This window comes from Myxine glutinosa, chromosome 4 (assembly GCF_964187855.1).
Source record: "Myxine glutinosa chromosome 4, kmMyxGlut1.1, whole genome shotgun sequence".
Classification (NCBI taxonomy): domain Eukaryota; kingdom Metazoa; phylum Chordata; class Myxini; order Myxiniformes; family Myxinidae; genus Myxine; species Myxine glutinosa.
In genome coordinates, this window is record NC_136264.1 from 218353476 (window position 1) to 218378272 (window position 24797).

At 43.4% G+C, this 24797-nt stretch overlaps 1 protein-coding gene across 2 annotated transcripts in view; it reads left to right on the top strand.

The window, feature by feature from the left end:
* Window positions 1-24797, top strand: part of PLRG1 (pleiotropic regulator 1) — a 250135-nt gene that overhangs the window by 96134 nt on the left and 129204 nt on the right. For both annotated transcript variants that reach the window (XR_013623286.1, XM_078777035.1), the window contains exon 9: window positions 16619-16768. Coding sequence is in view for 1 of the 2 variants with exons in the window: in XM_078777035.1 (XP_078633161.1) it covers window positions 16619-16768 (150 nt within the window). In the remaining variant the exon portion in view is untranslated. The remainder of the gene's footprint in view (window positions 1-16618; window positions 16769-24797) is intronic.

Consider the following 24797-nt stretch of genomic DNA (forward strand, 5'->3'; position numbering starts at 1 on the left):
AGTCGTTAACAACGACAGTCCAGATCCGATTGTTCAAAATTTCAACTCAATCGATCGAAAAATGAATGCAGGGATGCATTTTAAAGGTGCAGTGGCACTAACTGAGTTGCCACGAATATGGCCACGAAATTGCCAATATGGCCATCACAAAATATTTTCCTTAATCAATTGGCTCATAGCATAACCAATCTGCAAGTATCTCATCCGAAGATGTATCTCTGAGGAATTTTAATTAAATAAGTCATTTATAAATCAACGAGTTAATTTATTAAATGATTAATCAATAAATCAAAATTTTCCTTGACAGCCACATCACTTGGTCAGTGTCATGTCCAAATATCAGCTTACTTACTCAAAAGGTGCCTGAGTTAATGTAATGTAATTACTGTAATAAGATTACTGCAATTACTGTAATGATTACTGTAAGTACTGTAATTACCGGAACTGTAATTACTGTAATTACCTCAGGTAATTACTGTAATGTAATTACTGTAATGTGATAAGAAATGTAATTAATTAAATAAGTACTTCATTAATCGCTAATAATTAAATAACTCGTGAATTCTTATCCGATTTACCTCTCCGAGTGAGGGATTGGAGTCTAAAACCATCGATAAAAATGAAATCATATGGTGAGTTAGATTGGAGATAAAGGCGTGAGAGAGACTCAATGGCCTTGAAGTTACAGGCGTTTGAGAATTCATTTCGTTCTATAAAGGGCAACTTTCATCGGATTTTCTTCCCGTTTTTTTTCAACCGAGTCTAAAACGATGTTAGCGACTGTGAAAAATGAAATGATATATCGAATTTGATTTGAAATAAAACTGGGAGAGAGAGCAAGACACCACGGGCCTACAAAACAGGCCTCAAAGCTATGCGAGTTAATAAAATGGTGGATATTTGTTTATAATGATATGAAGCCTCTCCCAGAATGGGTGGAGCTATGGGTGGAGCTACTCTGTAAACCGAGTAAGCCACACCCTGGACAGACACCCAACAGACAGATAGACAGACAGACAGACAGAATCATCTACGGCTATTATAATATAGATAGCACCTGCTACAATTCCCATGGCAGAAGCGGTTGAACCTATTAGGTCTTTATGTTGAAGAATGGTTGAATCTGTAGGAGAATGTTTAAGACTCAGGAGACTCCAATGACTGACAGTTTTAATCAATAAGGCTTTATTATAATTACTAAGTCACTTGTTTCAACTCAATAAAGACTACAATAGCTAATTCAAGTCGTTGGTTCTTCTTTCTTTGGCCGGTCCTCTCTCAGCGCTGTTTCTCGTTCCGTACTCGTTCGTTCCGTTGGAAAGCGATTCTGGTGACAAGTCTCTCGAGTCCAGGAAATGTTCACGCTTTTATGGGCACCGCAGTTTTAATCCTCCCTGCGCTAATGTTAATCCCTTCTCCGCAAGATGTTACTCAGTCATCCCCGCTCGCCTCACCGGCACCAGCTCGCTCCCCCCTGCTGGGAATTCCTTCAATACTACATTTGCTTCACAATAGTGAAAGCCTAGGAATGTGCTCTAGCCCGGGGTCGTGACAAGGTGAACAAAAGGACTCCCAGGTTCCATGTTCCAAGGTACATTCCTGACATTCTTACGAACTACTCATTGGTTCACTCACCAATCTCATAACTAGTTTACAAGTAAAGATTTATACTACCACAAACGAATACCCATTAGAGTATCAATTATTCCATCTCCTTTATTTCTAAATTGATGTCTGACACCCCGTTGCCTTTTCGGTTTATAGTATCCCCGACCAAGAAACATACCTTCACCCTTATCCTTATATTGGTGAAAGGAACATCCCATCCCCATCTTTTGTAATTATTTGATATTTACCCAACTCTGTTTCCTCGCAATAACCATTGTATTTATTTATTGAAAAACTTCACACAGGTGAATTCTGATGGATATAATTTCTTCATTAAAGGAAATCATACGATTATCTTGGTTGGTTCTCCTAAAATTCACTCTATAAATGGTTTTTCCTGACAGGTAAATAGACAAGATTTTTTTGGTTCCATATTGAATTTATAACCAGTTGGGGTTGAGTATGCGCTGAATGAAAATATTGTATTTGTTATTATTCCATCGTAATAAGCACCGTCAATCAAATCACAGTGAATTAATGCCGAATTTATACCTGTGGATATTTGAATGACTATCACTGGAAAACATCCCGTTAGTTTCAATTTTTTTTTTAGGAGAAACCCAATAACTCTATAAATGAACTATCAATCTTGGAAGGTTTGCGCATGCGCAAGATTGGAGGTCACGTTTTTTCGAAGCTGTCCATGCGCTCACGCTTTCGAAGTTAAGGAATTTTTCACAATTGTGTTTTTGTCGAAACTGTATCTATCTTTCGGTGTGTGTACCTACAGTGTGTCTTTAGTAAGATTATCGGTGTTAATTTTTCATACATGTATACAAAACCGTCGGTTAATTTGTGTCGCGTATTCTGAGGCCGAGTCGGCTACCGTGTCCGACCTTGAGGCTTTGTTTTTCTCTCAGCGGTTCGTTGATTGTGCTGCAATTACTTTCGTTCCCTGTTTTTTGTCCGTCTTTCACCCCATACTTCCTTGTTTAAAATCTCAACTCAAAAAAAAAAAAAAAAAAAAAAATTTCCTTCTCTGTTCTTATTCGCTTATTCGTTGTTCTCATTTGTTCATTCGTTCTTCGATCATGTTGTTAAAAATGTTTCAACTTTCCCCTGAAGAACTGTATTCTGTCGTATATTATAACACCTTTTTCTTCTTCTTCTTCTTCTATAAAAGGATGCTTTCGACTTGCTCACCAAATCTATTCATTCCAAAAAAAAATTCCATCTCTTACAGTTCCTTTTTTCTACATTCCCGAAACTCTCCTGCACGCCACCCCTCCTTCAGCGTCCTCAAACGTATTTTTGACTCGAAGGTCTCAAGAAACTCATTTTGCAATAAATGTTCGTTTCCCATTAATCGTACCCTTTTCAAAATCCAATATCACCCCTCCCCTCCAAATCTTCCCCATCACCCCTTCCCTCCAAAACTTCCCCATCAACCCTCCCCTCCAAAACTTCCCCATCACCCCTCCCCTCCAAATCTACCCCCTTGCCCCTCCCCCTCCAAATCTACCCCCTTTCCCCTCCCCTCCAAATCTTCCCCATCACCCATCTCTTTCAAATATTCCCCATCACCCCTCCCCTCCAAAACTTCCCCATCACCCCTCCCCTCCAAATGTACCCCCTTGCCCCTCCCCTCCAAATCTTCCCCATCACCCATCTGTTTCAAATATTCCCCCTTGCCCCTCCCCTCCAAATCTTCCCCATCACCCATCCCTTTCAAATCTTCCCCCTTGCCCCTCCCCTCCATATCTTCCCCATCACCCCTTCCCTCCAAAACTTCCCCATCACCCTCCCCTCCAAATCTACCCCCTTGCCCCTCCCCCTCCAAATCTACCCCCTTTCCCCTCACCTCCAAATCTTCCCCATCACTCATCTCTTTCAAATATTCCCCCTTGCCCCTCCCCTCCAAATCTTCCCCATCACCCATCCCTTTCAAATCTTCCCCCTTGCCCCTCCCCTCCATATCTTCCCCATCACCCCTTCCCTCCAAAACTTCCCCATCACCCCTCCCCTCCAAAACTTCCCCATCAACCTTCCCCTCCAAATCTACCCCCTTGCCCCTCCCCTCCAAATCTTCCCCATCACCCATCTTTTTCAAATATTCCCCTTGCCCCTCCCCTCCAAAACTTCCCCATCACCCATCCCTTTCAAATCTTCACCCTTGGCCCTCCCCTCCAAATCTTCCCCATCACCCCTTCCCTCCAAAACTTCCCCATCATCCCTCCCCTCAAAATCTACCCCCTTGCCCCTCCCCTCCAATTTGCTCTCTCTAAATTGCTCTCTCTCATGCACAGATTTATCCCATCTCGTCTTCAGTTGTCATACCCTTCCTCCCATCCATGGTACATGGAATCTTGTGGTGAGGCTGTTGCCCAGAACCAACTTGCTTTCGTCTCCTGGAAAGCAAATCCAACGGAAGGAAATCTCATTTCCTTTCACAAAGCCCGAAACAAGTGTGTGTCCACCCTCAGGAGAGCCAGGAAACAATATCTCTCCATCCTCAAGACCGAACTCTCTTATCTGTCTCTCTCTTCCAAATCCTTGTGGTGTCTGGTCAAATCTGTTTCTGGTGTTTGTTCCCCCTCCATCCCCTCCCTCACCTCAAACGGCGACACGGCTTACTCCGCACGTGAAAAAGCTGAATGCCTCAACTCTGTGTTTGCCTCTAAATCTTGTGTCCCAAACCCATCCCTCTCTGTACCCACCGTACCCAGTCGTACCCAGCTGCTCCTGGACTCTGTGTCCTTTCCTCCTGACAAGGTGGAAAGGTTTCTGTCAACCCTCGACTCTGATTCTGCAACTGGACCTGACGGCATCAGCCCACGGGTCCTAAAATCCTGTTCTTCTGCTCTTTCACTCCCTCTCTCTGTTCTCTTCACCCTCTCGTTTGCTCAAGGTCATCTGCCATCTGCTTGGAAATCAGCCAACATCACCGCTTTGCACAAAAAAGGTGCAAAAACAGATCCTAGCAACTACAGACCAATCAGCCTTCTCCCAATTATCAGCAAAGTCATGGAATCCATCATTGCTTCACACATGAAATCTTTCCTCTTCTCCAATGGCTTGATTTCTGATCATCAATTTGGTTTCAGACCTGGTCACTCGACTCTGGACATGCTGCTTCTGCTTTCTCAACAATGGATGGAGGTCCTCAATGCCAAACAGGAAATTAGAGCTGTCTCCCTTGACATATGTGCCTTCGATACGGTCTGGCACCCCACTCTGCTCACCAAACTCTCCTCCTTTGGTATCCATGGAAATCTCCACGCATGGCTGGCGGACTTCCTCTCTAGTCGTAGTCAACGTGTGGCCCTGAATGGGCTTCCCTCATATCCTCTTCCTGTTCAGGCTGGAGTTCCCCAAGGCAGTGTTCTGGGCCCTGTGCTTTTTCTGGTCTTCATCAATGATCTCTCTGACTCTCTTGAAAATCCTCTCTATCTCTTTGCTGATGACTCTACTCTCTGTCGCTCCATTCTTCATCCCTCAGATCGGCAGTCTGCAGCCTCCTCACTCTCTGCAGACCTGGACAAAATCACAGACTGGGCAAACAATTGGAACATGTCATTCAATCCTGACAAATCTCACACTCTTACGATGTCTCTCTGAAAAGACCGACTGGACAACCCTCCCATCCACTTTCTGAATAATCCTCTCCAAGAAGTTCTGTCACTCAAGCTTTTGGGTCTCACTATCTGCCATGATCTTTCCTGGGAAAACCACATTTCAAATCTGGCCTCCAAAGCCAGTCGCCGACTGGGCATCCTCCGTTGTGCTAAGTCCTTCCTTGGCACACCTGAGCTCCTCACCACATACAAGGCTTTTATCCGCAGCTCAATGGAATACTGCTCTCCCCTCTGGGCTGGTGCTCCTGCCTCACACCTAGCTCGGCTTCACGCTGTTGAAACCAAAGCATTCAGAATCATTGGAATCTCCTGCGATGAAGCTAACTCCAAGGGCCTCTCACTCACTCACCGCAGGCAGGTTGGTGGTCTTTCCGTCTTCTACCGACTCCTCTCTGGCCTTGCCCCCCAGCTCTCTCTGGGCTCTGTCCCCCAAATATTCCTACAGGTTGCACAAGATCTGCCTGCAACCCTCTTATGGTTAAACTGCCGAAATCAAGACTCTCTGCTCACCTTCACTCCTTCATTCCTCTTTTCTCCCGCCTCTGGAACAAACTCCCTCACTCTCTTCAATCCCACTCCACCCTCCAGGTATTTAAAACAGCTGTTCACCACCATCTCTTATCTTCCCCCATCCAAAACCTTGATCTTTTCCACCCCCACTAATTTCACCCCAAATCCACTTTTTTGAAATACCAACTTCTGTCCTGGCAGTCCTTGGTGTCCTTGTGTTTTATACTTCTCCCACTCCCCCCCCCCCCCCTTCCCATGCCTCCTTCCCCCAAGCCCTCTCCCTCCCACACATCTCCCTGCTCTCAAATGTTATGTTTGTGTGCTTCCCCTTCTCTCCCCATCTTGTCTTCCACTCCCTCTTTTGATATATTTTGTTTGTCTGGTTGATGTGTTTGTGAAGTAAATGTTAGCTCTTTCACGAGCCTCGATTCAGTATACAAAAAAAACCACCAAAAAAAACCGTGAAATCAACTTTATAATTATTTTTAAGTGTAATAGTTGATTTTGAGGTATGTTTTTGAAGATCTATAATAACAATTTTTGGTTCATCTCCTTGTTCTCTCATAAGGCGAGCAATTTGGGGTGATATTTGGGAAATCTACATTTGGGAAAAGATATTTGATATTTGGGAAGATATTTGGGAAATCGCTCCGGGCGAAACCATTATAGTTTTGTATCCGCTTCCTGGATTATAACTGAACTTTTTCTCTGTGATATTAAACAAGGTATTGTCAGTTTCCATGGACAATAAAGATGCTTCATATTCTTTTGCAAGGTCAAGTTGTCATGGGTATGGGAATGAAGACATGTAATCACTTGTCTAATGATTGTGCTTCTCATGTATTGGTAAAGAATTCTTACTTAATATGGGATAAAATATTGTTGCGGATATGAGGACTGTATTTTTTTTATTGTGTGCTTTATTATTATTATTGTTTATTCTGCGCCTCCTGCCTCCGGAGTTGTGCAAAGATAAAAAGGGCGTCTCGGTAGTTATTCCAAAAACACCACATTGCAGGACCCGATAAAACCCTTGTTCAGTAGCTTATATCTTATTATGTGTTTTAGGGTAAGGCTGTGTCTCCCATTAATTTAAATACTCCATTGCACCGAGTGAAATAAGAATAGGTCCCCTTTCATCTCATTTCAATGGCCAACTGCATTTTGGGCGGTTTTCTTCAACCACCATTGGCCACGAGGCAGGGTTGGGGAAGAAAGGCGTGTCTCCACCTCGTCATAGAGGGGAGGAGTGAGCCAGCCCCGAACAACCAACCGAGCACGAGGGGTTTGGTTTGAGAGGGCGGAGGAAGAGCGTTTGGGGGAGGTTCGCAAAGGTTGAGGGGCGGGGCCTATATAACCCGCCACGGGAAGCTCCCAAGAGAAGACGAGAGGGAGTCCAAGCAGTTGAGACAAGGAGGGAGGAGACAAGAGCTGGGTCGAAAGAGATGAGCTTTTACAAAGATGGAGAGACGAGTACAAAGGAAAGAGCTGGGTCGTCAGAGAGTTGCGCTGTTACTGAGTCCAAAGAAAGAGCTGGGTCGTCAGAGAGTTGCGCTGTTACTGAGTCCAAAGGAAGAGCTGGGTCGTCAGAGAGTTGCGCTTTCACTGAGTCCAAAGGAAGAGCTGGGTCGTCAGAGCAGATGCGCTTTTACTGAGACAAGCAGCTCCGACCCGTGACCCCGCGCACACGACAGGCTCGGTGGCATCAGCGGCCGTCGAGGTCCAGCCCGACGTCCCGTGCGGGATCAAGCTCCAGCCAGCTCCGTGCTGTCCTCCCCCCTCCAGCCACACACCTCCTTCCAGCAATCCACTCTGCAATTCCCCGCGTGAGTCAGTGTCTTTGTTTGTTCTGTCCTGGGTAGTAAGTAAGCCTGTTAGATAAGCTAGTATTTTCCCTGTGTCTCTAAAAGCTTCTGTATATTATTTTCTTATCTTTCCTTCTCCTTGGTTATTTTGAGCCTGTAAATAGTAAATAAATTTAGTAGTATTTTCAACCCTTTTCTCGTCTTATTCCTTTTCCTCTTTGCATTCGTCGTCTTAGTCATTTCCCGATTGAATAGCGGTGGCGCGATACGGCCAACGTTTGGGTTGAATCGGGTTTTAGTCGGGGAATAACTGTTCGGCCACGGTTACACCACCGCTCGGTAAAAATAACATCCTAAACCGCGGACCGCAACAATATCTTTGTATTGACATTTATTAATTATTTTCATATTCCACAACTGGTCGAAAATGGCTGATGCTTCATTAAGGCAATTGTTGTTTCCAAACTTCTTTCTACCTAACAGCAATAACAGTCTATTAACTAATTGTGATGGGTCATTTGGAAGAAAACTGACACCTGAACCAAGCCTAGTTTAGGCTTCATTAATATGTTTTTCCTTCTCATTCTTCCTTCTTTTACCAGCAACAGAAGCTCTATAATCAAGCGAGTTCAGCAAATCAATATATACTCTATCAGCTTCTTTTTTTTATCTTTAACAGTTTATCAAAATAACTTGAATCAATCCTCGTACTTGTTGCGTGTTTTCCGTCTTTGGTTTGAAGAAACATTAATCTTGGAGTTAATTTAACATTTGGTCGATCAGAACTCAAGAACACCAATTTATCATTAAATATCAATACCTTTTCTTTAACAGGATAGAACACTGCTGTTTCTTCTGTTGGAATGAGTCCCGCTTTGGTTTATGAAACCACTGAATATTCATTGTTCTGAAAAGCCTTCACAATATAATCAGGAGGTTGATTTACCTTTTCCAGTTGTTGGAATAATCCTTCATCATCATATTCTAATTCTCCTATATCTTCGAGTTCTTGCTCAGTCATTTGACGAAAATAATCGAATATCTGGAGTTGGAGGGGAATATTATATTGTGGGAATTCCAGAAACATCCATCATTTTTTTTGAGTTTTTAAAAGTGGTTTGAGAAATTTCTCTTGTTTTGTTTCAAACTTCTTCACCTGTTAGTTTCTGCCTGTATTTATTATTTACGTCTTCCTGTTGCTTTACAAGTATTGACATGGGCAATGAGGAAGTTTCGGAGTGGAGGAATGGTTGATCAGAGTAGTGATGGCAATGTACAAAAGAGCGCGCACAGCTGTAAGGACGAAGTACGGGAACAGTGGTGAGTTTGAGGTGAAGGTGGGAGTGCATCAGGGGTCGGTACTAAGTCCACTACTATGTGTAGCTGTGATGGAGGTGCTGGCTCAGAATGTAAAGGAGGGTTTACCGTGGGAGTTGTTGTATGCAGATGATCTGGTGTTGATTGCGGAAAGTATGGATGGACTGAAGGAAAAGATGAACAAGTGGAAGGAATGTATGGAGACTAAAGGTCTGAAGGTGAATATCGGAAAGACGAAGGTGATGGCAAGTGGTAAAGCATGTGGTGAGGTGGAAAGAACTGGGAAGTGGCCATGTGCTGTGTGCAGGAAGGGTGTCGGAGTGAACTCCATTCAATGTACAATGTGCGCTGAGTGGGTTCATTCAAAAATGTAGTGGTCTGAGAGGGTCATTAACCAGTGTGGCAGCTACATTCAAATGTAAGGTGTGCACAGAGGGAGCTGCACATGGAGGAAAGTTGAGTTGGATCTTGGAGACAGCGTGAAGCTGGAAGGTGTGAAAACATTTTGCTACCTCGGAGACATGCTGAATGGAGAAGGTGGATCAGACTCGGCAACGGTTGCTAGAGTGAGATGTGAATGGAAGAAGTTTCGGGAACTGAGTGGCGTGCTGATGAGGAGGGGAGTGTCGTTGAAGCTGAAGGGAAAGGTGTATGCTGCATGTGTGAGAAGTGTTATGATTTATGGGAGCGAGACATGGGTAATGAACGTAGAGCAGCAACGAAGGTTGGAAAAGGTGGAAATGCGAATGGTTCGACGGATGTGCGGAGTATCGTTGAGAGAGAGAGGAAGACAAATGATGAATTGCGAAAAATGATGGGAATAGAGCCTGTGATTGATGTTGTGAAGAGGAACAGGTTGCGATGGTTTGGTCATGTGTTGAGGAAGGATGAAAGTGACTGGTTGAGAAGAGTGATGGAAATGAATGTAGAAGGAAGTAGAGGACGGGGAAGACCGAGAAAGACTTGGCTAAAGGTGGTGGAAGAAGAAATGCGGGCAAGGGGGTTAACAAGGAGAGATGCAGAAAATAGGGCAAAATGGAGGAGATTGTCATGGGGACCGCAAGGCTAACCCCCGCTCTAGTAGGGAAAATGGCCGTTAAAATGCATGTTGTTGTTTGTTGTATTGAAACGTAGTAATAATCTTCACCTTCTACTTCTCCTGGTCGCATTGCTCTGGTTGTTGTAGATACAATACGAATCACAGTGTGTTTTCTTTTTTTTAAAGGCTATAATTTTTCAATGTTTACTATTCAAGAACCTGAATTGATGAAAGTTTTTTTTTCCCAGAAGCAGATTTACCGACAAGATTAATAATAATAGTTGTCATTTATGTATGTTATTGTTTATAAAATAAAACATATCCTTCAGTATCTCATCTTGCTTCACAACAATGTATTTATAGTTTCCAGTTGTGTGTTTCATACACTCTTCAAATTATTTTTTACTACATAATGTAGAACAATTGTCTCTCCAAATATATATATTGAATTTAGCTTGAATAAACTAAAAGTAGTGGCATTGTTTCTTATTGAATGACGAGGGAGTTGAAAGTATTGTTACGTCGGTGGGGGTAATGATATGTAGAGCCAGATAGATGTGTAGGTAGGTATTCGTCTGTCGCGGTGAGGAATCTGACTTGTGATAAGTTTCATGTGTAGGCGTTTTGTCGGATAAGATGTATACTTGTGAGCATACCAGGATGTTCGTGTGATAAATAGAGTTAGGGATTAAAGAGTAGTGCCTCTGTGTGTCTCTCCTGGTCAGCCAAACCTTTGTCCCTTTTGGCACCGCAACCACATAGACATTTAGTTAGAATCTCCTTAGTGCAACATTAAATTCCCTTCCCTGACATGACTGTCAAAGACGAACACGCAAGGAAACCAAGCTAAGACACCGCCGATGGGCGCCGCCGCCATTTACACCTCCGACAGGCCTATCCACCTTTAGTACCGGAACCACGGAACAAGGGACGAGAGTTGGGGTGGCGCGGTAGGCATGAACCTCCAGTCGGCGAGTCAGTGGAGGGCACTGATTGGGTCGCGCCGAGGCTGACGTAACGTCACCAGCAAGGTTATTTAAGAGAGCGCCGAACGCGATTGAAAAAGAGAAGCAGTAAGCAGAGGTATACATGGACTAGAGAGAAGTTGAGAGAGAGTTGGTGAGTCTTGCGCCATTTGCGTTCGTCTCGAGAGTCTCTTGCGGTTCGTGCGTTCTTGCAGCCCTTGCGTCCCTTGCGGTTGGTGCTCTTGTTCACGCAGCTAGCCTGTTTTGGACATCCGGCGCTTCGTCTTGCGCAGCTCGAGTTGAGCTGAGATATAGCCCGAGTGGACTTTGCTTGCTTCCTGCACGTTTGCTTTGGTGGAGCTGACTGGGACGTGGCAGGCCGATCCTGTGGGAGGACCGGCCTCGCTTGGAGCCGCTGGCCTGCGTTGGACGCGTGGTGCTTGGTGCACCGACCTCGTGGTGCTCGGTGCTGTGGTGCTGGAGTGTGGCACTTCGTGGGTGCATCGGGGCCGAACGAAGCCGTGTGTGGGCAGGGAGACAAGCCGACAAGAGCCAGATAAGCCCGAGCTCAGCGTTTACACATTACACGACGAGACATTTTCGTTCCTATTCATATTCCCTCGTCTTGTTTCTGAAGTCGGTGTGTGGGATCCCAAATTAGTTGCTTTTATTTCATTTCCGTTGCGTTTCATTGTTTCGGGGTCCGTGAATAAATCTATATTTTGTACATTCTGATTTGTGTTTGTCAAGTTCATTCATCCTCTTACAGGACCGGGGCTGCTTCGGTGTGCTGAAGGTAAACTTTTGCCGCAGCCTTCCATTTTCCTTCTTCCTCCCGCGTTAGATAGCAAAATCCGTGTTTGGTCTTTGCCTCCGAATAAACCGTTTCGGCCTATCCGCGACCTTCTGGTGTTAACCGGGAGTCGCGCGACAGTATGATTGACTGAGATATATACAATTACAAGAAGATTGTCTCCTCTTGTGTAGTAGCTGTCCATAACCATTTGGTTTCTCTCATTAACACAATCGTCAAAGATGACATTTGTTTTGATTTATGCAAATTTTGGGGTGAAGATATATCATCCGTATTATCACTGAGAATCCAAGTTATAGGTTTTGATTTATTTTTACATTTTTGTGTCTGTCAGAATAGTTGTATTATATTTTTAATGTTGTAATCATTTAGTTTGTTTTGAAGTTTAAATAAACTTTTGGCTTCTTTTTGAAGACCCGCATTAAAACCTTGTGAGAGTCGGTGATACTCGGGTTGAAAACTTGACTTTGTGCACATTATTAAATTATCATCTACTTTATAAGAGAGCCATGGTCTGTCTGTCTGTGTGTGTGTCGCCATTTTCCTCAGAGATCAATGAACAGATCTTCTTCAAACTGTCAGTGGTTAATGAGTGCTTGGGAGTGTTTGAGGCAGAAAATAAAATAAAAATTTTGAAAATAAAAAGTTGGATTTTTAAAAAATCCCTCGATAGTGCCTTAGCCTTTTTGATTAATGACAGTTGTAATTATATACAAGTACACATTCCCATAAATAAATACAAAACAATTCGCAAACATTTGAACACAAATAAATCAAACGATTCCAGCAGTATACGAAGTTGGTAGTAAGGCTTCTTCTTCTTCCTGAACGGCATCATACTTAACTCAGAAACGTGATGAATGGCACATTCAGCAGTATATATTCAACAAAAAGGTGAAATTATGATTTGACTTTTGTGATGGATTCTGATTTGGATGTAATTGCTTTTCCATAATATTTGCCCTCATTTCCAAATATGTTAATGGTTCTTTTTCGTTTGAGCAATGCCAGGTACTCCAGCTATAAACACTTCTATACTTTACTCAGGGTACAAATACAAATACAACTTTAGCTAGGGGGTAACATCGGCTACGTGGCCGCGGCCTCATGCAGGGTTGTGGGGGACTGGGAGAGGGGTGTAAATTCTCAATGTAAATGTGTACTGTGTCGCGCCACCTGGTGTTGGTGGCAGAGGGTATTACAATTTCCTTTTTTTTTTTACTGGGCAACACTGAGGTTAAAGCACTCTTTGCACAGGTAATTTTTTTTCTCCTTCTCATTCCCCTCCCCCAAAACAGAGGGGCCTGTCAATTCCACCTCCTCCCTCCCCCACCCCCCCCTTCAAAAGATGTATATGCAGTATATCTTTCCTCTCCCTCTCCCCTCACCTCTCACACCCCTCCCCCTTCCACTCCCCACCACTCCCTTCCTCACCCCCCCCCACCCCCCCCGGGTACTTCTGCTAGGTCCTTCCTCCCCCCGGGTCTTCCGTTGTTAAAAAGGTGTATTCTCACCCTCGTACTTGACATTCATTCATGTCTTATTAATCTTGTAAAGTAATTCATTTTTGGTGTAATTTTGAAATAGTTATGAACCTCTTTATATTTTTTTATCATCATTAATTATACATTGAATTTGAATTATATATTGATAATCACAGAATATACATTCTTTATGGGTTTTTGGCTCTGTTTAATCCTACTCTATCACACGCAGGACAATTTTCTAATTTTTATTGTCGTGCGTGTATCGGGGAATTCAACAGGTTCAACATCTGGTACAACGTTTGTATTCCACATCTTTTATCGAGTATATTTTTGCTTAAACTTGAATTAATCTTCACTATCACTATTGTAATCATCGGTGTTCTCATAATCATCAGTATAAGCATCTTCATCATCTATGAAACTACTTTCATAACTATCATTTGGACACAAACCCTCAGTATCCTGGCTGTCTTTTGTACCAATAGATATACTGTCATCACATTTATAATCCCCAAAATCTTCAACTGAATAATGGCTCATTTATTAAGGAAAAATAAAATAAAAACAGAGTTGAGAATTTTATTTTAAGTGGAAATGTATCTATAAATTAACATGTGGTTTTGTTGATGAAAATTGTATTTTAAACAAAGTTGTACGATATAAATATAATGTATTGTGATGTCTGTAATAAAGATGATAAATATTATAAGAAAAACTTTCAAACCTACAAACACACATTTAATTTGCTTCAACTAATACCTCCATTTGAATGAGAAACAGAACATTGTGATGGCTGCTCAAAGAATGAAATGTAAAATGTAAAAATCAAAGAAATGTAAAAAGAGTTATGAGAAACACCTTCAATTATGTAAACACAAGAAGAGTGAACAAGGGATACTTGGATACTCGATTGAAAACAATGATGAAGCATTTAAAGGACATATAAAAATAAGAACTTTTCAGTTTAAAGCACCAGAACCGGCATCAATCGAGGTAATTGATATAGTTAAACCAATTGATATAGTTAATTGATATAGTTGGGGGGGGGGGGGGGTGTGGGGGGGGGGATCACAAACACTCCCAGGAGTTACCCGAATCCACCGTAGTTGGATTGATTGAAATCCGTTAATCCGTTCTCAAGTTATAGCATGACAAACAAACAAACAAACAAACAAACAGACAGACAAATGAAAAATTACTCGTATAACGACACTTGGCAAAAGAGAACAAAGTAGAATGCCACTTGGTAGAGCATACTTTTGACTTCACAAATAAGTGGTGGTTGTATTTTGTGACCTGATGTGCAAATCTACTTCAAATTAAGTTAATCGGATGAAAATTGTCAATTTTAGAAATGTAGCCGATGTTGACCTGAAAAATAGTTGGTGGTTGGTTTCAGTAAGCTGATATGCCCATCCTATTCAGATTTCAAGTCAATCAGATGAAAATTGAGGATTTTAGAAATATGGGAAAAGTGGTTCACCTTAGGCTTATGTTGACCTTTTGGCCTATTTTGATGTCAAAAATCGTTGGTGATTGAATTCAGTTAGTGGATCTGAAAATCCTATTCAAATTTCAAGTCAATCAGATGAAAATTGAGGATTTTAGAAATGTGGCCAATGGACGCTTTGGCCGACGTTGACCTCAAAAATCGTTGGGGTTGAATTCAGTGACAAGATTTGCATATCGTCCTCAAATTTTAAGTTAATCGGATGAAAATTGTCAATTTTAGAAATCTGGCCAATGGACGTTTTGGAACATGTTGACCTCAAAAATAGTTAGTGGTTGGTTTCAGTAAGCTGATATGCAAATCCTATTCAGATTTCAAGTCAATCGGATGAAAATTGAGGATTTTAGAAATTTGAGAAAAAGTGTTTGATCTTTGCCCGATGTTGACCTTGTGATCTATGTTGATTTCAAAAATAGTTGGTGGTTGAATTAAGTTCGCTGATATGTTAATCCTATTCAAATTTGAAGTGAATCGGGTAAAAATTGAGGATTTTAGAAATTTGAAAAAGGTGGTTGACCTTTGGCCTATGACCTATGTTGACCTTTTGACGTCAAAAATATATTTGACTTTGTCGGACAACAAACTAGTATTTGGTGAAGTTTCGTGAAGATTGGTTTAAAATTATGACCTGCAGGCAAGTATAAGTGAGTGGACACACACACACACGCACGCGCGCACACTGCGCACACCGCACACACACACGCCCACACACACGCCCACACACACACACGATAAACATACTTGTGAAATGATTGTTTTGTTTTTTTTGCCAAGTAACAAACAGACAGACACGGCTCCTTTAATAATATAGATTTGCAGTTTTGACACGAGTGTCCAATGTCCATGTACCCATAACAAATATATAGAAAATATTTTTGGGGGATCACAAACACTCGTGGGAGTTGCCTACTTTTTGTGGATCCAAGATCCACCGTAGTTGGATGAAATTGAAATCCGTTCTCAAGTTATAACAAGACAAACAAACAGACATACAGACACGTCTCCTTTTATAATATAGACTGGAATATAAGACCCGTTGCTTCGCTGATGGAAATACCAATCTTTGCTGCGATGGCTAATCTATGGGGGAAGAAAAAAAAAAGGATTCCTGGGAGATCCTGCTCTCCGTGCAGGGATAACCAACGTCACGTGTTGGCATTTGCAGTTTTGACACGTGCGTTTATGTACCCGTAAAATTTTTTTTTTGATATTTGGGATCACAAACACTCCCGTGAGTTACCCGAATCCACCGTAGTTGGATTTATTGAAATCTGTTAATCCGTTCTCAAGTTATAACACGACAACCCATACTTAACTCATATCAGATTTCTTGACACATTCAAGTTTATGCGAAGTTCATTATCTGACTTGGTATCAAATATCAAAAGTTTTCCGAATCTTCAATCTTGTTTCTCAAATAAGGAAGAAATTGAACTCTTACAACACAAGGGTGTATATACATTTGATTATTATATTAATTCATTTGAGAGGTTCAAATCAACATAACTTCCCTTTAAAGAGAATTTCTAAAATGAGTTCAAATAAAAGTCATATAACTGATAAAGATTATACTTGAGCCCAAAATGTTCGGAAGAAGTTTAACATAAAGAATCTTGGAGAGTATCACGATTTGTATCTTAAAACTGGTGTTCTTTCGTTAGCTGATGTATTTGAGACTTTTAGAATCGTCTGTCATAATAAACAATCATATGGCTTGGACCCTGCTCATTATTACACAGCCCCAGGATTGGCTTTGAGTGCTTTGCTAAAAATGACGAAACAGCCATTGGAATTAATTGGTGATGTAAATATGCTTTTGATGATGGATCAAAAAATCTCCATAATGTTGGGAAACTAAATGTCTCTTTGTCCCTTTTTATGATGATAGTTGGTTATTTGTTATTCTTTCATTTGCCTTGCCATCATAGATCTGGGAGCTGGCAACTGGAAAGCTTAAGCTTTCTTTAACAGGCCACATCAGCACCGTACGAGGTGTGGCTGTGAGTGCCCGGAGCCCCTATCTTTTCTCATGCGGTGAAGATAAGCAGGTTAAGTGCTGGGATCTGGAATACAACAAGGTGTGTCTGGCCACATTTACAGATTTTTATCTCTCATAAATGTAATTCCATAAATGATGTGTAATATAATAAGTTAAGGTTATTCGTTTTATGTTTTTTTAAATTTCCTTCCATGTACTCTGTGGTTGGCGTCAGGAAGGGCATCCGGCCATAAAATCATTGCCTCAAAACAGGGAACCGTGATTGTCATGGGGCCCGCAAGGCTAACCCCCGCACTAGCGGGGAAAATGGCCTTAACACGATCATTCATTCTTCCATGTACAGATTGTACACTATGCATGACTTCCTTTGTATCAATACTGTCAGAATTGTGAAGTCCACAACTTATCACGTAATATGGAAAAACTAAATGCAGAACACATGGAGGAATTTATTATTACTTTGACATTCAGTGAGAGACGTCGGGAAATTGGCATGACTGAGGAGCAGGTACCAGTGGAAATGTACAAAGCATGATGACAGCTTTTAGCGGTGGAAATGAACTTTGCTCTTTGTTGTTTTAACAGAGGATTAATGTCTGAAAAGTCAGCTTTTCCTTGTTTCGCATGGTGGTTAGCAGATTGTACATCAATCAACGTTCTGTTCATTTCATCCCTCGTTCCACCTCTCCACCAACACAGATCAATTCTGGCACTAACTCTATCCCGAACCAGAAACACAAGTTCTTCATAATACATTCATCTCTCTATAATTCCAGTAATCTCTGTGTGTATGTTTGTATGTTTGTATGTTTGTATGTTTGTATGTTTGTCTGTGACCGCTGTTTCTCGACAACCACGGGTCCGATATACTTGAAACTTGCCAGGTATATTGCTGGGGACCTGAGGATGTGCCTTTTCAAGGTTTCATATTAATCGGACAAGTAGTTACCGAGCTATGGCGATTTCTTTACCAAACTCCGCAAGCCGTTCGCTTTGGACCAAACCATTTCATGTAAATAGAGGGGGGGGATTGTCACCGTACTCGCAAGCCGTTCGCTTTGGACCAAACCATTTCATGTAAATAGAGGGGGGGGATTGTCACCGTACTCGCAAGCCGTTCGCTTAGGACCAAACCATTTCATGTAAATAGAGGGGGGGATTGTCACCGTACTCGCAAGCCGTTCGCTTTGGACCAAACCATTTCATGTAAATAGAGGGGGGGGGATATAATTTTAGATATAGATATAGTACGGGCATGCCCTAGTATAATTAAAGCCACACAAATGTCATGTAAAGAAAAAAAAAAGGAAATGAAGTTTTCAAAGGATCTTTTTCAACGATGATTTCAAAGGAAGGCCTTGTTTGATTTTTGATCTTCAGGTTGAGTAACCTTCGAGGGCAGACTCTTTTCTCTGCCCTTTTATGCCTATCGCTGAACCCATTCCCCTCCCCAACCCCACTCCTCAGTGGGTGTCGCCCCCTCCCCTACATCCTGGTCTGCGTCGTCGTCCCCTCCCATCCTCAGCCTGCATTTTTCGCCCCCCCCCCCACCCCCCACTCTCCCACTGTAGTCCACCAATATTTGAGGTGCTGTTGCAGTTCCTGACATTGTTTGGGAAATAAAAACATCCCTATCGCAAGGTGCCTCCTTTTTTCTGTCTCTTCCAAGGTCTTTCATTTTTCTGTCTCTTCCAAGGTCTCTCATTTTTTTTTGTCTTCCAAGGTCTCTCATTTTTCTGTCTCTTCCAAGGTCTCTCATTTTTCTGTCTCTTCCAAGGTCTCTCATTTTTCTGTCTCTTCCAAGGTCTCTCATTTTTTTGTCTCTTCCAAGGTCTCTCTTTTTTTTCTGTCTCTTCCAAGGTCTCTCCTTTTTCTGTCTCTTCCAAGGTCTCTCATTTTTTCTGTCTCTTACAAGGTCTCTCATTTTTTCTGTCTCTTCCAATGCCCCTCTTTTTTCTGTCTCGTCCAACGTTCCCCCTTTTTTCTGTCTCTTCCAACGTTCCCCCTTTTTTCTGTCTCTTCCAACGTTCCCCCTTTTTTCTGTCTCTTCCAACGTTCCCCCTTTTTTCTGTCTCTTCCAACGTTCCCCCTTTTTTCTGTCTCTTCCAACGTTCCCCCTTTTTTCTGTCTCTTCCAACATTCCCCCTTTTTTCTGTCTCTTCCAACGTTCCCCCTTTTTCTGTCTTTTCCAACATTCCCCCTTTTTTCTGTCTCTTCCAACGTTCCCCCTTTTTTCTGTCTCTAACAAACGTTCCCCCTTTTTTCTGTCTCTTCCAACGTTCCCCCTTTTTTCTGTTTCTTCCAACGTTCCCCCTTTTTTCTCTCTTCCAACGTTCCCCCTTTTTTCTGTCTCTTCCAACATTCCCCTTTTTTCTGTCTCTTCCAAGGTCTCTCATTTTTTCTGTCTCTTCCAAGGCCTCTCATTTTTCTGTCTCTTCCAAGGTTCTTCTTTTTTTTTTTCTTTTTCTTTTTCTATTTTTTTTGTCTTTTTTTGTACACAAGATTGAGGCTCGTGAAAGAGCGAACATTAATCACACAGAAAGACAAACCGACACATAAAACACATAACATCGGGAGCGGTCGACAAGATGGGGGGGGAGAGGGGGAAGGACACAAACACAACATTTGAGAGCAGGGACCGAGAGACATCGAGAGATCTGTGGGAGGGAGAGGGCTTTGGGGTGGGAAGGGGGGGGGGGGTGGGAGAGGTATAAAACATATGGACACTGCCAGGACTTCCAGGAAAGAAGTTGGAATTTCAAACAAGGTGGATCTAGGGTGAATTAGCACGGGTAGAAAAGATCAAGGTTTTGGATGGGGGAAGATAAGAGATGGTGGTGAACAGCTGTTTTAAAGACCTGGAGGGAGGAGTGGGATTGAAGGGAGTGTGGGAGTTTGTTCCAGAGGCGGGAGAAAAGAGGAATGAAAGAGTGAAGATGAGCAGAGAGCCGAGATTTCGGCTGTTTAACCATCAGAGGGTTGCTGGCAGATCTTGTGCGACCTGTCGGAATATATGGGGGCAGAGCACAGAGAGAACTGGGGGAGCAAGGCCGGAGAGGAGTCGGTAGAAGACAGAAAGACCACCTACCTGCCTGCGGTGAGTGAGTGAAAGGCCCTCAGAGATAGCTTCATCGCGGGAGATTCCAATAATTCTGAAAGCTTTGGTTTCAACAGCGTGAAGCCGAGCTAGGTGTGAGGCAGGAGCACCGGCCCATAGGGGAGAACAGTATTCCATTGAGCTGCGGATGAAAGCCTTGTCTGTGGTGAGGAGCTCAGGTGTGCCGAGGAAGGACTTCGCACGACGGAGGATGCCCAGTCGGCGACTGGCTTTGGAGGCCAGCTTCGAAATGTGGTTTTCCCAAGAAAGATCATGGCAGATAGTGAGACCCAAAAGCTTGAGCGACAGAACTTCTTGGAGAGGATTGTTGAGAAAGTAGATGGGAGGGTTGTCCACTCGATCTTTTCGGAGAGACATAGTAAGAGTGTGAGATTTGTCAGGATTGAAAGACATGTTCCACTTGTTTGACCAGTCTGTGATTTTGTCCAAGTCTTCAGAGAGTGAGGAGGCTGCACACTGCCGATCTGAGGGAAGAGGAATGGAGCGGCAGAGAGTGGAGTCATCAGCAAAGAGATAGAGAGGATTTTCCAGAGAGTCGGAGAGATCATTGATAAAGACCAGAAAAAGCACAGGGCCCAGAACACTGCCTTGGGGAACTCCAGCCTGAACAGGAAGGGGAGATGAGAGAAATCCATTCAGGGCCACACGTTGACTACGACCAGAGAGGAAGTCCGCAAGCCATGCATGGAGATTTCCATGGATACCATAGGAGGAGAGTTGGGTGAGCAGAGCTGGGTGCCAGACCGTATCGAAGGCACGTGATATGTCAAGGGAGACAGCTCTGATTTCCTGTTTGGCATTGAGGACCTCCATCCATTGTTGAGAAAGCAGAAGCAGCATGTCCAGAGTAGAGTGACCTGGTCTGAAACCAAATTGATGATCGGAGATCAAGCCATTGGAGAAGAGGAAAGATTTCATATCCGAAGCAATGATGGATTCCATGACTTTGCTGATAATTGGGAGCAGGCTGATTGGTCTGAAGTTGCAAGGATCTGTTTTTGCACCTTTTTGTGTAAAGCGGTAATGTTTGCTGATTTCCAGGTTGCTGGCAGATGACCTTGAGCAAAAGAGAGGGTGAAAAGAACAGAGAGAGCGTGAGATAGAGCGGCAGAGCAGGATTTTAGGACCCGTGGGCTGATGCCGTCTGGTCCAGTTGCAGAATCAGAGTCGAGGTTAGACAAAAACTCCTCCACCTTGTCAGGAGAGAAGGACACAGAGTCCAGGAGCAATTGGGTTCGACTGGGAAAGGTTGGAACAGAGAGAGATGGGTTTGGGACTAAAGATTTTGAGGCAAACACAGAGTTGAGGCATTCGGCTTTGTCACGTGCGATGTCAACTGTGTGGCCATTTGAGGTAAGGGAGGGGATGGAGGGGGAACAAACACCAGAAACGGATTTGACCAGACGCCACCAGGATTTGTAGGAAGGAGACAGGTTTGAGAGTTCATTCTTGAGTGTGGAGAGATAGTGCTTCCTGGCACTCCTGAGGGTAGACACACACTTGTTCCGAGCTTGGTGGAAGGAACTTAGATTGCCTTCAGTTGGATTTGCCTTCCAAGAGGCAAAGGCAAATTGCTTCAGGGCAACTGCTTCACCACAAGATTCAGTGTACCATGGACGGGAGGAAGGGTAAGACAACTGAAGACGAGATGGGATAAATCTGTGCATGAGAGAGAGCAGTTTGCTTTGGAAGAATTCCCAGGAAGAATTGATGTCAGAGGCATTAGAGATGGGAGACCAGTCCAGACGATTGATGGCTGCTTGAAGACCGTCCCAGTCGGCCTGAGTGAAATGCCAGACTCGTCGACGCTGAGGAGGCTCTCTGAGAATGGCCAGAGAGATGTCCACTTTGACAAGCACATGATCAGAAGAACCGATTGGAGCAGAAGAAGAGCAGCAGACATTAGCAGGGAAGTTTCTTCCAAGGTCTCTCATTTTTCTGTCTCTTCCAAGGTCTCTCATTTTTTTGTCTCTTCCAAGGTCTCTCATTTTTTTGTCTCTTCCAAGGTCTCTCCTTTTTCTGTCTTTTCCAAGCTCTCTCCTTTTTCTGTCTTCCAAGGTCTCTCATTTTTTCTGTCTCTTCCAAGGTCTCTCATTTTTTCTCTCTTCCAAGGTCTCTCATTTTTTTCTGTCTCTTCCAAGGTCTCTCCTTTTTCTGTCTCTTCCAAGGTCTCTCCTTTTTCTGTCTCTTCCAAGGTCTCTCATTTTTTCTGTCTCTTCCAATGCCCCTCTTTTTTTCTGTCTCTTCCAACATCGCCCCTTTTTTTCTGTCTCTTCCAACGTTCCCCCTTTTTTCTTTCTCTTCCAACGTTCCCCCTTTTCTCTTTCTCTTCCAACGTTGCCCCTTTTTTCTGTCTCTTCCAACATTCCCCCTTTTTTCTGTCTCTTCCAACGTTCCCCCTTTTTTCTGTCTCTTCCAACGTTCCCCCTTTTTTCTGTCTTCCAACGTTCCCCCTTTTTCTGTCTCTTCCAACATTCCCCCTTTTTTCTGTCTCTTCCAACATTCCCCCTTTTTTCTGTCTCTTCCAACGTTCCCCCTTTTTTCTGTCTCTTCCAACGTTCCCCCTTTTTTCTGTCTCTTCCAACGTTCCCCCTTTTTTCTGTCTCTTCCAACGTTCCCCCTTTTTTCTGTCTATTCCAACGTTACCCCTTTTTTCTGTCTCTTCCAACGTTCCCCCTTTTTCTGTCTCTTCCAACGTTCCCCCTTTTTTCTGTCTCTTCCAACGTTCCCCCTTTTTTCTGTCTCTTCCAACGTTCCCCCTTTTTTCTGTCTCTTCCAACGTTCCCCCTTTTTTCTGTCTCTTCCAACGTTCCCCCTTTTTCTGTCTCTTCCAACATTCCCCCTTTTTCTGTCTCTTCCAACGTTCCCCCTTTTTCTGTCTCTTCCAATGTTCCCCCTTTTTTCTGTCTCTTCCAACGTTCCCCCTTTTTCTGTCTCTTCCAACGTTCCCCCTTTTTCTGTCTCTTCCAACGTTCCCCCTTTTTTCTGTCTCTTCCAACGTTCCCCCTTTTTTCTGTCTCTTGCAATGTTCCCCATTTTTTTGTCTTTTTTTTTTTTTTTTTTTTTTGTATACTGAATCGAGGCTCGTGAAAGAGCTAACATTTACTTCACAAAGAAATCAACCAGACAAACAAAATACCCAAAAAGAGGGAGCGGAAGACAAGATGGGGAGAGAAGGGGAAGCACACAGACACAACATCCAAGAGCAGGGAGATGTGTGGAAGGGAGAGGGCCCGGGGGGAGGAGGCATGGGAAGGGGGAAGGGGGGAGGGGGGGGGGAGGGAGAAGTATAAAACACAAGGACACCAAGGACTTCCTGGACAGAAGTTGGTATTTCAAAAAAGTGGAATTGGGGTGAAATTAGTGGGGGTAGAAAAGATCAAGGTTTTGGATGGGGGAAGATAAGAGATGGTGGTGAACAGCTGTTTTAAAGACTTGGAGGGTGGAGTGGGATTGAAGAGAGTGAGGGAGTTTGTTCCAGAGGCGGGACAAAAGAGGAATGAAGGAGTGAAGGTGAGCAGAGAGTCTTGATTTTGGCAGTTTAACCATAAGAGGGTTGCAGGCAGATCTTGTGCGACCTGGAGGAATATTTGTGGGACAGAGCCCAGAGAGAGCTGCGGGGGCAAGGCCAGAGAGGAGTCGGTAGAAGACGGAAAGACCACCAACCTGCCTGCGGTGAGTGAGTGAGAGGCCCTTGGAGTTAGCTTCATCGCGGGAGATTCCAATGATTCTTCCAACGTTCCCCCTTTTTTCTGTCTCTTCCAACGTTCCCCCTTTTTTCTGTCTCTTCCAATGTTCCCCCTTGTTTCTGTCTCTTCCAACGTTCCCCCTTTTTTCTGTCTCTTCCAATGTCCCCCCTTTATTCTGTCTCTTCCAACGTTCCCCCTTTTTTCTGTCTCTTCCAACATTCCCCTTTTTTTCTGTCTCTTCCAAGGTACCTCTTTTTTCTGTCTCTTCGAATTTGCCTCTTTTTTTTTCTGTCTCTTCCAGGGTTTCTCCTTTTTTCTGTCTCTTCCAATTTGCCTCTTTTTTTTTTCTGTCTCTTCCAGGGTTTCTCCTTTTTTCTGTCTCTTCCAAGGTACCTCTTTTTCTGTCTCTTCCAGGGTTTCTCCTTTTTTCTGTCTCTTCCAGGGTTTCTCCTTTTGTCTGTCTCTTCCAAGGTACCTCTTTTTTCTGGCTCTTCCAATTTGCCTCTTTTTTTTTTTTGTCTCGTCCAGGGTTTCTCCTTTTTTCTGTCTCTTCCAAGGTACCTCTTTTTCTGTCTCTTCCAGGGTTTCTCCTTTTTCTCTCTTCCAGGGTTTCTCATTTTTCTGTCTCTTCCCAGGTGCCCCCTTTTCTTTCTCTCTTCCAGGATGCTCCCTTTTTGCTCTCTTTCCAGGGTGCCCCCTTTTTTCTGTCTCTTCTAAGGTGCCCCCTTTTTTCTCTCTTCCAAGGTGCTCCCTTTTTTCTCTTTCCAAGGTGCCCCCATTTTTTCTCTCTCTTCCAAGGTCCCCTTTTTTTCTCTTTCAAGGTGCCCCCCTTTTTTCTCTCTTCCAAGGTCCCCCTTTTTTCTCTCTTCCAAGGTCCCCCTTTTTTCTCTCTTCCAAGGTCCCCCTTTTTTTCTCTCTTCTAAGGTTCCTCCTTTTTTCTCTCTTCCAAGGCCCCCCCTTTTTTTCTCTCTTCCAAGGTTCCTCCTTTTTTCTCTCTTTCTGAGGTGCCCCCTTTTCTTTCTCTCTTCCAGGATGCTCCCTTTTTTCTCTCTCTTCCAAGGTCCCCCTTTTTTTCTCTCTCTTCCAAGGTCCCCCTTTTTTTCTCTCTTCCAAGGTCCCCCTTTTTTTCTCTTTCAAGGTTCCTCCTTTTTTTCTCTCTTCCAAGGTCCCCCTTTTTTCTCTCTTCCAGGATGCTCCCTTTTTTCTCTCTTTCCAGGGTGCCCCCTTTTTCTGTCTCTTCTAAGGTGCCCCCTTTTTCCTCTCTTCCAAGGTGCTCCCTTTTTTCTCTTTCCAAGGTGCCC